The 11,890-nt window shown below is 46.4% G+C and overlaps 5 protein-coding genes across 5 annotated transcripts; 4 read left to right on the top strand and 1 right to left on the bottom strand.

Moving 5' to 3' along the window:
- Positions 1-1,789: 1,789 nt before the first annotated feature.
- LOC9644402 lies at positions 1,790-4,095 on the bottom strand. Its single transcript, XM_024689616.1, has 8 exons — positions 3,942-4,095; positions 3,725-3,885; positions 3,439-3,673; positions 3,327-3,391; positions 3,106-3,265; positions 3,009-3,056; positions 2,874-2,953; positions 1,790-2,812 (listed from the first exon to the last, which is right to left on the bottom strand). The coding sequence occupies exons 1-8, from the start codon at positions 4,062-4,064 to the stop codon at positions 2,059-2,061; spliced, it is 1,626 nt and encodes a 541-aa protein (XP_024545384.1). The 5' UTR covers positions 4,065-4,095; the 3' UTR covers positions 1,790-2,058.
- Positions 4,096-4,201: 106 nt separating this feature from the next.
- Positions 4,202-5,659, top strand: LOC9644081. The gene is made up of 3 exons (XM_002984432.2): positions 4,202-4,764; positions 5,006-5,400; positions 5,468-5,659. Exons 1-2 carry the CDS (start codon positions 4,216-4,218, stop codon positions 5,372-5,374), a joined length of 918 nt encoding a protein of 305 aa, XP_002984478.1. The 5' UTR covers positions 4,202-4,215; the 3' UTR covers positions 5,375-5,400; positions 5,468-5,659.
- A 49-nt stretch (positions 5,660-5,708) lies between these two features.
- On the top strand, positions 5,709-6,633 carry LOC112351484 (transcription factor MYB82-like). The gene is made up of 3 exons (XM_024689471.1): positions 5,709-5,881; positions 5,954-6,083; positions 6,144-6,633. Exons 1-3 carry the CDS (start codon positions 5,716-5,718, stop codon positions 6,631-6,633), a joined length of 786 nt encoding a protein of 261 aa, XP_024545239.1. The 5' UTR covers positions 5,709-5,715.
- A 444-nt stretch (positions 6,634-7,077) lies between these two features.
- Positions 7,078-8,072, top strand: LOC112351483 (basic helix-loop-helix protein A-like). Its single transcript, XM_024689470.1, has 3 exons — positions 7,078-7,335; positions 7,404-7,760; positions 7,813-8,072. Exons 1-3 carry the CDS (start codon positions 7,078-7,080, stop codon positions 7,882-7,884), a joined length of 687 nt encoding a protein of 228 aa, XP_024545238.1. The 3' UTR covers positions 7,885-8,072.
- Positions 8,073-10,049: 1,977 nt separating this feature from the next.
- On the top strand, positions 10,050-10,946 carry LOC112351482 (transcription factor MYB80-like). The gene is made up of 3 exons (XM_024689469.1): positions 10,050-10,218; positions 10,281-10,410; positions 10,465-10,946. Exons 1-3 carry the CDS (start codon positions 10,050-10,052, stop codon positions 10,808-10,810), a joined length of 645 nt encoding a protein of 214 aa, XP_024545237.1. The 3' UTR covers positions 10,811-10,946.
- Positions 10,947-11,890: the final 944 nt, after the last annotated feature.

The raw sequence follows: 11,890 nt of genomic DNA, 5'->3' as shown, positions 1-11,890 counted from the left end.
AAAGAGGCAATTGCTTGATAAAAAAACCTTTGGTGATTATTTTATCCCCATTTATCCCCTAAAGTTTCAAGGATCCACAGTGATAGTATATTTAAATTTTATCCCATGATCACATACATTACAACAGTGTTTTGAAATTTCATCCCAAAGTCTTGGACTATGGAAAGGAAAAGGAGCAATCCTTTTGTGCAGTGACTAAAGGCATAATCACGTAATAAGGAAGTCCTAAAAGTCAATAGAACTTAGTGGTCAAGCCTTCAAGCCTTGACCCAATGGCTGTGTTGGCAAGTATGGTTGTGGATAAATAGAGATTTAGTAGGGATTGAAAAAGGGATATTAGAGAAGGGTATTTCTTACGTTTTCAGACATTATAAAGATACTATAATATGGTCTTGGGATGACCACTCATGCACAGATAACTTAGTCTTTGGGAGATAAAACTATGGTATAAGTGGTTTTGGACTACACATGAAACAAAGGTGAATGGATATAACTTTAATATAATGGGCTGATATGTTAATGGTACTTTTGTGTGTTTATTATGATATTGAATATATGGAGCATGTGCAAAGGCTAAGTGGCATAAATACCATTCATGGGGTTAGTATGTCCTCAAGTCGAGAATACAACTTATGGAAGTTGTGAGTGGGACTTTTCAAAGTGGTCAAAAGTATAGTTAAGTGACTAAAGTAAAATGGAAAATTTATTCACTTATAACTTAATATTAGAGCTATTTCTTAGTCCGACTCTTATTGATGGTTAAGTTTATTACCACTTGATATCAACATCAAAAAGTCCTAAGAGTGGGTCTTTTCTTGAGGAGTAGCATATCGAGAGGGCATGACTCTCCACTTGAATTCATATAATATCAAATTATTGAGCTTTGCATTTAGCATAGCTTGATTATTGTGGTTTTTATTTAATACTTTTTGTGTTTAATCTACCTTTAAAATCTCAATAATTAAAATAGCTCAATAAGAAAGAATTTTTAAAAGCAAATGCTGAAAACTTGTAGTTTGCCAGAACAAAAGCTAATTTATCACCCTCAAAACCAAGGCAGCAAAAGAATAAAAACAGTTGTGAATAATAGTAGGCAATTCAGAATGGGAAGTTTGAGAAATCCTTTCAATCTTAAAATCCTATGCGAATACAAAAAAGCCAAATTATAACTACCAGCCAAGCTTATTAAAAGGACTAAAGATCTTGATCGAAGCAAAAGAATCAGACATTCCTAGTCTAATGCCACCAATGTTTCTAGGGCATTCGTAGCACGACTGGGCACAATGGCGCTATCCTGATGAGACCCAAAAAACGAGCCTTTGTGCATCATAGCATGCTCACGGAGGTCCCACAGAGGAGGCGATCATCTTTGATCTATCTATCTCGGACTGGAGAAGAAGAATTGAATCTTTCTCACTCGGAAATGTCCAAGAAAGAGGGGCTGATGATGCAGTTGGATACATGACCCTTGAATATCAACTTCTTTGCGGTCGGATTTGCAAGAATATTTGTAAACTGGTGGGGCAGACTCGTACTTGTAAAGCCGGCAACCGTTAGTCGCATGAAATCACCGGTAATGTATGGTGATTAAGATTTTTAAACCATAATTGTTACGTCATTATCATTATATTGCAGACCAAATAGTAACTAATATTTATAAATATTAATAAATTCCTATTATCAATCTGAATACCAAGCCAAGTGATCAAGGATGCTGTGGCTGAGCAACCCCAGGTTGATTACGGTCTGGATACCAATCTCACCACAATATGGTTTTGAGCACAAAGTATAACCGAATGCACTACGTCGAGATTTACGAATAAAACTATATCCATGAATCGGAAAACCGTATACTAATTAGTTACAAAACCGTTTTCATAATCAAGGCATTTAGCCCGTCAGTCCTATCCCGCTGTGTAAAGTTCGTTCTTCGATCTCGCTGAAAGAAGTTATAAAGAAGTATGTACCACACCGATCAGTCTGCTAAAAGAAGGGGAAGAAACAACCGAAAGCAAAACGAGGTACCAGATCAAAATCCCGCCGCCTAGAGCATCGTACTTACAGCATCTCTTGTCCATTGAAGATGATCCTGTGCAGAGTTCGCGCTTCCTCCGTGAGTACCTGAATCATGCGTGGACGAGGAGGACGCTGTGGGAGAGCTGGGCCAAACTGCGTGAATTCCTCGAGCTGCTGCGTCTGGCTGTATCCAAGCAGCTCTTCCACGGGATGCGCACCCCCTGGCTGTGTGTCCGAGTTCCCGACTTGGCTGCCACCGTGCCCGGCCTGTGCTGCCGCCGCCGCCAAAACTCCAGCTCCTGCCTGGAGAACACGAGGGCCTTCCACCAGAGCGACATCTTCTCCCTGTCCCTGTTCGGCTGGCATCGGGCCAACTACCTCGTCGCCCGGCACCGGTGATCTCGCGTCGGATCTCACGTCGGACGAGTGACGGCGACCTCTTCTCGTAGCCTGTGCCGCCGCTGGAGCCACTGAAGCCAGTTTTTCACCACCCCGGCCTCCTACATTCGCTTCTTCATCGTTGGACGTCTTCGGCAAGCTCTCGTTAGCTCGGAGGTCGGCCGACGTGAGTGGTGCTGCGGCGCGCCGGAGCCTGTTTCTCACCTCGTCCGAGTCCTCAGGCACGTACGGCATGCTCTCGCTCGTCGTGAGCTTGAATTCTTTGTAACGCACGTCCAAAGCAGCATCACCCCCTGCTCCCGGTAGACCAGAAGAATCTTCTCCCCTGTATCTGCTGGGCCCTGCGACGGCCTCCATCATCCCGGGATCCAATCCTCGCGCGTTCACTCCAATTTCCCTGGTCGTGACGGTGACGGTGTAGATTAGAAAACAGTATGGAAGAAAAGAAGCAATCGAACCTTAAAGCGCCGCGTTCGTTCAGCTGGCCCTCAACAGATGCAGCATTTTCAGCGCCATTGCTTGAATTGTTCGTCTTCCTCTAACGAAACACCATTGTAAAGTTAGAAGCACAAGAGCCTTGAGAAATAGTTTACAGCGTATTCCAGGATCTCGTCGATGCGCTGACGAATCTTTCTCAGCTCCTGTAAGAATTTGCAAAGTTAAAAAACTTTTTGGATCGTTCCTGCAGACCTCTTTGAGGTAATCGGAAAGGCCTTTTTCCTTGTTAATTGCCTTCGTAAGATCTGCAGTTTTTTGTTCCAGAGCCTCCGCCTCTCTGCGCTTCTCATCTTCCCATTTCTCTTTTTCCTCTTGGAGTTTCTTCTCCAGCGTTTCTGTTAGCGCCGCATTTCTGCAGAGCAAAAAAAGTTAAGCGCTCAGATGGAGCTCGACACTTTTGCATTTCGTCTTACTCTCGCAAGGCTTCTTCCAGCTTCATCTTGTACTCTTCCGCTGTTCGTAGCTCTAGTCCCGCATCCTGAGAAAGTCGCTACTTCAGCAAGCAGCAAAACATCGCCAACCAACCTGAGTGCCACCATGCGCCGCCAAAGGTTCACAGATTTGTATGCCTTTGTCCTTCTTTGGCCTTTTGTTCTCGTCATTCTCCCCAGAAACGGCCTTTCGCTTTGCCGAGGCGAGATCCCGATAGAGATACGAGTAAAGGTTGGACACGTACAACAGAGACACCAAGTCCCCGTCTTTGAGCACTGCTTCCACGTTCTTCGTGAGCTTCCGGCCATTGACATTGGTCCCATTCAAGCTGGAAATCACACACTCCATATCAAGCGATGCTCAAGAGCGCTCTATTTACCTCGAATCTTTGATGTAGGTCACAAACCCTTCCTCGCCATCGGCTTTCCTCCTGGAAATCGTGCAATGTAGACCGCTGATCCCTGGCTCGGAGAAGAGGAACTCTTTCTCGCGGACAGTGCGTCCCAGCATATGCTCCGGGCGCCATAGCATCATATCCACCTGGAAAGCGCGTGAGCGCCGAGCGAAATATTTCGAGAGAGCGAGAGAAATCTTACCCGATCGCGCTGCTTGGCGCTCTCCGACACTGCCACAAGCGCTCCCCAGGGATTGGAATTCTGTTCTCCCACTGCTTCATCCGCTGCGCGACTCCGATCGCTGCGATCGCTACCCGGCGGCATTGCGTCAATCCTCTCCTCTCTCGACTCTACGATCTCTCGCGCAGGGCTTTAAGGGCTTATGTCAATCCCACGGCTTTTAACTACCAGCCGTTGGATCGTGTTAGTTGAGGGTTCGATCCTCCGGACAGGCCCTAAATTTGCAGAGTATACCATGCGAGCCCGGCGAGAACACAAGGCTCTGGTGTTCTGGTGTGCCGCCTGCGCTGCATTGATCTATCTCTTCTTTAGGGTTCTAGAGGGCGGTAGGGAGCGATCGGCGCCTAGGATCGGCGGCGCATTCCCGGAGTACTCGTGCGAGAGATCGGAGCAGGGATGGCCGGTGTTCGCGAACAAGATCGAAGGCGTGAGGTATCCCTTCTTCATCTCGATCGCGGATTTAGGCAGCGCGGAGAGGCCGAATCGCAATTTCCTTCGCGTGATCAAGGGGAAGCTGTTCCAGAAGCCGGAGATCTCCGAGACGGTGCAGAAAATTCTGGAGGGCAGGAATCCGGGCGAGGGAGTCGTGGTGGATGTGGGAGCGAACGTTGGAATGGCTGCATTCGCTGCCGCGGCGATGGGGTTTAGGGTTCTTGCGTTTGAGCCAGTGGTGGACAACTTAAACAAGCTCTGCGATGGTGTCTACTTGAACAGAGCTGGAAGCGTCGTCAAGCTCTTTCACGCGGCCGTGTCTGATACTCCGGGAAGCATTACGCTCCACAAGGTACTTGGAAAGATTGTTCTCTTGGCAAAGCTCTTGCAGTGCGTGCTACTGTCTTAGATCACGATCTCTTAGCGTTGTCTTGCATGATAGAACATACTACTAAACTACTGCATTGCGTGATAATGGTAGTTCTAGATGAGAAGAACACCTCCTCTTCCTGCATTGCTAAACTTATTTCGGCTGCTTTGTCTACATAGTACTCTTTGTTTTTAGCTCTTTACATACCTTGTTGTTCTCATAGGTGATTGGGAGGCTTGACAACTCCGCCGTTTCGCTATCAGGAGCAAAGCTTGCTTTCAAAAGCAATCGCGTGGTTCCGTTTACGGTCGCAACACTGACCCTGGACTCCGTGATCCCAGACGAAATGCGTGTCTCGCTGCTGAAAGTCGACGTCCAGGGCTGGGAGTATCATGTGCTGAAAGGAGCGGAGCGGTTGCTTTCCAGGCCGAATGAGCAAGCTCCCTACGTTGTCTACGAGGAAGACGATACGTTGCTGGCTGCGAGCAATTCTAGCAGCAGCCAAACCTTGGAGCTGCTCAACCGGTGTGGTTACTTCAACTGCAGGAAGCTGGGAAACGACCGCCACTGCTCCAAGCTGTCCGGCTCCTGACTGCCGACGCAGGAATCATCGCAAGTGTAAGTTGTTCTGTTGTTCTCGCGCATTTCTGATCTCTCACTCTTTTTTCTGGTGAGAACTTTCCAGCTTTGCAGAGCCTCATCCAGACACAAGCTAAGAGAAAAGGCACCGTGTGGGGCACAGAGAAAGATGCCTTGCATGAAGCGTGTTACTAAATTCCTGAGAAATGTGTGTCACCCGATCCCTTGTCATGACTTGGATCGTTTTCAAGTTGGAAAAGGACAAAGAAACAGCAGAAGGGGGAACAATTCCTTCGTAGAGAGCTTGGATTGGAAGTCGGGGTGTTTGCTTCCGATTTCCTGGAAGTTGGGAGGATGAGTTCAGTTGAGACAGCCTCGAAACAAGAGTACGAGGGAGACGATGCTGCAGTGTCCAGCAAACTGCGGCGGGGACTCTGGTCTCCTGAAGAGGACGAGCTTCTAAGGAAGCACATCCTGCAGTATGGATATCAAGTCTGGAGCTCCGTGCCCAAGCTTGCAGGTAAGCTTTCCAGAGTTGGAATTTGCAAGTTTCTGATGACCGATTGTTGTTGTGTGGCTTTTCGAGTTCCAGGCCTGCGAAGAACTGGCAAGAGTTGCAGGCTGAGATGGATGAACTACTTGAGACCGGAGTTGAAGCACGGAAAATTCAGCGAGCAGGAGGAGGAAACTCTCTGTCGACTGCATGAATTGGTTGGAAACAGGTACTTTACTTTTGCTCGAGTGTTTGGCTTCGGATCGACATCTCTCCCTTCGTTGTGTAGATGGGCTTACATTGCTACTCAACTTCCTGGGAGAACGGACAACGATGTCAAGAACCATTGGAACTCCCGCGTCAGATTCAAGGCCAAGGGGAGGAGTTCTAGCAGCTCTGGAAGAAGTTCTTCTTCGATCACAAGTGAAACAGCACTCCCTCGCCAAGACAGTGAGAAGAGCTTAGAGGGAGCTGAGGAAGCACAGCGATTGATGATGGATGGCGATCTGGGTTGCATTGTCTGGCAAAGCTCCTGCAGCGGTATGGCATACGAGAGCAGCAGCAGCAGCATCAGCAGCAATGGCAGCAGCATCAGCAGCACTGGTGTCCACCTTTTGGATCATCATCACCTGGCGGTGGCCAGCACCACTTCTAGCGGCGACTGCTTGCTGTGCGGCGAGGCATGTCCTCTGCGAGCGCTGGTTGAGCTCCAGCTGCAAGACGAGTGCCTGGATTTGAGCTTCTGCCACAGTGTCAGCGGTAGCAGCAGTAGCATCTAAGAGAGAGAGAGAGAGAGAGAGAGGAGAGAGAGAGAGAGAGTAGCATCTATACGAGAGAGAGAGAGGAGAGAGAGAGAGTAGCATCTATACGAGAGAGAGAGAGACAGAGAGGAGAGGAGATATTAAAGAGCATCTCTTTCTTGCCAATCTATTTCATCAAAATAAAGTGGTTTGTTTGGCATTAAAGAGATTATCTGTCGTTAAAATGATAACCGTGTCTTGTGCTGGCTGGCAAAAGCAAATATATGCTCGGCGTAGATGTTGCGTAGTATCCAACATCCACGCCGATCGTTTCATAACTACACCACCGAAAGGTGGTGGGGGAGCGGTCGAGAAGATTGGTGGAGGGGAGAAAGTCCTTTTTGATTGTAAGAGCAAGTGTAAGTTCTCGAGGGCGAGAGTTTCTCTTCTAGACGACCACATTCGAGTGTAAGTTTACGATCAATGGTGAAGCCTGTCAAGCGCGAGGGCTCAAGCTTGAGTCAGTTTCTTCCCGTGTTTCTGGATCATGGAGTTTGCCCCTTGAATGCTGCTAGCATCAATCCGCGCATTGGGTTGGGCCCGGCGATGCTTGCGCAGGGAAAGACCCGGACGTACGCGCAGCGGATCAATCACATATGGTCGGAGAGGGAGCGAAGGAAAGAGCTGCAAGGGCTGTATGATCGGCTGAGGTCGCTGCTACCAACAACGGAAGCCTCAAAGGTATCCTGATCAATCCACACTTGTGCTTTGCTTGATCACTCAATGATTGTTTGCGCTGCACGGGAAAGATGGATCGATGCGGAGTGGTGCAGGAGACGATGGAGCTCATCCAATCGCTCAAGAATCAAGTCCAGGAGCTGTCGGCGACGAGATCCATGCTGCTCGAGCACCGCAAGAGCGCCGCCATGGATCCTTCCAAGCCCAAGTGGAATGCGATGACGATGGCGGCAGCAGCGAGATCGAGTGCTAGCGTGGGGCTGCACATATGCAAGTCGGATGTGTTCGTCAACATGAGCTGCAGGATGCAGGCCAGGCTCTTGTTGAGTGTGCTGTGGATTCTGCGCCAGCACCAGCTGATTGTTCAGGACGCGTCCGTCTCGGTCGATGATGCTTCGCGCGTCGCATGCATCTGCATCCGTGCCAAGGTTTCTCCATCTCTCCATTGATTTTCTTAGGATTTTGTCTGTGGATTTGCAGGCCTTGGACATCGATCACTTCGCCAAGGAGTCTTTGGAGTCATCGCTAAAAAGTTTTGTGAACAAGTTTTAAATATCCAAAACATGAGACGATGATTTGCATGCCACCATGGAGACGCAGAACCAGCTGGAGCATAAACTCCTTTTCTTTTGGATGTTGTAGTCCGCGAGAGTGTTCTCAACTCCTCCAAGTTTGCAGTTATCAGTTTGAAATATCTGTGTTTGTATTTCTGGGGCAAGCAAGTTCTTTGAATTTGTATTGCGGTTGGTTTTCTTTTTGGAATCGAGAGATACTTGCAGAAATCACAAAGTTCCAGAGATGAACTCATAGAAAAAAGAAAAAGAGCTTAGTGTCAAAAGAGGAAAAACAGCTTGAACGCATAAAACTCTCCTTCCAGAAAGGAGAATTTCAAATAAATTGCTTTGAGTGTTGATACTTTTCAAAGTTTTGTAGCTCGGTCTTCGAAACAAGAAGCTGGCTGCCAAAATGTTGAAGTGTTTGCACAATCGACGCTGATCAAGTGTACACAATCGAAAGAGATCGATGTAAATTAAAGTGATTGACAAGCAGCTAAATGCTTGATCCTGTGAAAAAAGATTGCCCCATCAAACTGTTTTCCGGGAAAGCTGCTGGCATGCAATGCCAGCCAGCTTGGAAGACAGAGCTGGGCATTGAATCAACTCGTGCCAGGTGTCGTTGAGCAGAATCGTTAAATCGCACGGTGTCCTGGGAGCAGCATGGATGGTGGATGGAACCTGCAATCGATTGGTCCCTTAAGATTGATCTTGAGGCAAACTGACGTACGAAGAAATGCTCGGCGAGAAAACAGCTTCTCGATCTATGTGCATATAAATAATGTGCTCCAATCATATATATATATATACATATACACACACACACACACACACACACACACACATATATATATATATATACACATGTATATATGTATATAGATCCATTGAATACATTAATTTTTAAATTAACTGAATTAAATATATACTATTATCAAGTTCATTTAAAGTGAAGGTACAGAAATAGTTAATAAGACCCATCTTTTATTGCTTTATTTTTACTTTTAAAGCTAATCTCTAATGCGAAGAAAAAAAAACTGGTAATTGAAATTTAAAGGCAATAAAAATGAGAAATTATATTGCTGCACAGCATGTTTGCAATTAAAAAAATTTCTTAATTAAAAGTAGTTATATTAATGTGGGGGATGCAAAGAAATGAAAGAATTTCATAGTGTATCAAAATCCTGTAAACCAAAGTTAGTCCATATCTAATAGGATTGTCACCACCTCTATGAGAAAGCATGGACACATTAGTGGGGAATGAATCTCATTCTTTAGGACTCTCTCTTTTAGTCTTTGACCATTTATCACTTCTAGTTTTGGAAAATGATTGGAGAGTGGAAATTCTATCACCTTATCAGGTGTTGGGTGTGAAGTTCAAGCATGAAAATTGGAGGAAACTATATCCATACTTTGCTGCTATGACCACCACTTCCACATCTTCTCCCTTTTATAAAAAAAATGGTGATTTTTTATGCCTAGAATATACTTATACTAATCCCCATTACTAAACCTGAACCTAAACGTTTCTGAAATGATGCTATTCTTTGTTAAAAAGAAAATACTAAAATTATTTCAAGCTGAGTGATTTTCTTCTAAGAAAAACATTCTGTGATGCATATTAATTGTTTTGACATATACTGCTAAGATGGTATATATTTTGAAATGAAATTTTCAAGCATGAGTTATAATCCAATATGTGTTACTTGACATAATGCATTTCTTTAATCATTTCTCTGTCACAAAAAAGATTTTAGAAACTGGATTTGTAGAATTTATTTTTATATAGTAATTTCATCTTAAGGTATTACGACTCAAAAAAGGTGAAACACTGTACTCAGAACTATAGATCTAAAACATTGGCCTCAATCTTGCAATCTCTGTCAAAGGGCCAGCTTGCGGAAAGGACTTTCAAGCTTTGTACCTTGGGACAGTAGAAAATAAAGTTATTGTCAGATTCTTAATATGAAGCTGGGACAAAAAGAAGAAGAAAGAAGAAAAAAAATGAAAACATTACCGTGTTTTTGTGTATGGTGGTTGGAATGTGAGAAATGTGTGTCAACTGATATTGTCCTTCCATGAGTTTGATCCATGACCAAAAGAGCAAGCTTGAAATGAATTCATCTTCTTTGAAATCCTTGTCACAAAGTTCTTCACCGATCCATGGTCTCGAGAAGGGAACAACCCGACGATCATGAATTGGGAGGCGCGACGAGCTCGAGCTCGATCGTGAGGAAGGGACTGTGGTCACCCAAAGAGGACGAGCTATTGCTGAATTTCATACTGCAGCACGGGTGTGGAAACGTATGGACCACTGTTCCCAAGCTTGCGGGTTTGATTGACGATCTCACTCACTCAGTTTTCTATAGGACTGATTTCGCTGCTTTCTTGCAGGGCTCCAAAGAAGTGGGAAGAGCTGTAGACTAAGGTGGATGAACTACTTGAGGCCGGACCTTAAACGTGGGAAATTCAGCGACGAGGAGAATCAAAAGCTCATCGAGCTCCATGGGCTTGTTGGAAACAGGTGTTTGATCCGGCACCATCACTTTTTTATCCTCATCACTGATATCAATCACAGGTGGGCTTACATTGCTTCCCAGCTTCCCGGACGAACAGACAACGATGTGAAGAACCAGTGGAACTCGCGCATCAGGAACAAGGCACTTGTAGCCCACTCATCCGTTTCTCAAGATCATGAAAGAAGCGACCCACCTCCATCTCCTCCCACGCCGGAGATTCCAGACCCCGCAGGAGAAGAGTTTCGCGATACTCACCTCCTCCAAAGCGATCCAGCAGAAGAACCAGCCTCGTCTCCAGCGGCGAAGTTTAGTGCTGGATCATCAGCATCGCTACAATCAGACGGTCAAAGCCCTATGATGGATGGCGATCTTGGCTGCGTCGTCTGGCAGTTCTTCATGAGGTAGAAGCCAAGGCATGATCCACGGACTTCGCCCAGATCACGGGCATTGCAAGCATCGTACCACAAGTCTGGGCTTCAACACCGTGCGTACGGTGTGATTCCCTGGAAAGAAAGTTCGGAATATTTATAATTCCTTTGGATCTGACTATTCCAAAAGATTTCGAAGATTTCGCGCGAGAGGAGGAGGATCGCGACCATGGATCATCTAATTCCGGCGCAGGGAGGGCGGAGCCGGAGTTACATGCAGCGGATCAATCACATCTGGTCGGAGCGCGAGTGGCGGAAGGAGGTCCAGGAGCTGTATGATCGACTGCGCGTGCTGCTACCGCTCCAATCGCAATCCTGGAAGGTAGTAATCTCTCGCTCCATCCATCACATTCGATCGATCGCTAGGATTCTCAGCCAAGAACAAACAAAGGGCTAAATGCTTTGCTTGCTTCTTTGCTGTACAGATGGATCGATGCGAGGTCATCGCCGAGGCAATGGCGCTGATCCAGTCACTGCAGCGCCAAATCCAGGAGCTGGCGCTCAGGAAATCCGTGCTCGAGGATCGACGCCGCTGTAAATCAAGGAATTTGATGATCGCAAGCTCCTCGCTGCCGGTGATGGATCGTGGTGGCGGCCCCGTGGGGCTCCACATCTGTGAATCCAAGTTCTTGAGCATGAGCTGCAGTATGCGCGAGGGATTGCTGCTGAGCGTGCTGTGGATCTTGCGGCAGCACCAGCTGCTCGTCCAGGACGCGACAATCTCGATCGATCGGGGAGAATTATCGGTGCCAGGACCGGGATCCAAGAACCGTCCAGCCATGGCTAGCCTTTGCATTCGCAGCAAGGTATAAGAAATCTAGATCTTTCTTCTATTATCTGGAGTTTCCTTTTTGGTTCTTCTTCTCTTCATTTTCTCTATCCAGGCACTGGACATCAGGCACTTGGCCAGGGAATCTTTGGAATTGTCACTTTACGCTCTCATCACTGGCTGATCTATCAACCGACCATGAGCATGCCCAAGTTTTTATTAATTCCACTGTCACAGGAGATTGGGATTGCTGTTTTGTCTTTTATTTTCGAGAGCTTAGAACAGAGA

Source organism: Selaginella moellendorffii, unplaced genomic scaffold (genome assembly GCF_000143415.4).
Source record: "Selaginella moellendorffii unplaced genomic scaffold, v1.0 SELMOscaffold_62, whole genome shotgun sequence".
In the NCBI taxonomy this organism is placed as follows: Eukaryota; Viridiplantae; Streptophyta; class Lycopodiopsida; order Selaginellales; family Selaginellaceae; genus Selaginella; species Selaginella moellendorffii.
This window is presented reverse-complemented; position numbering and strand designations above follow the sequence as displayed.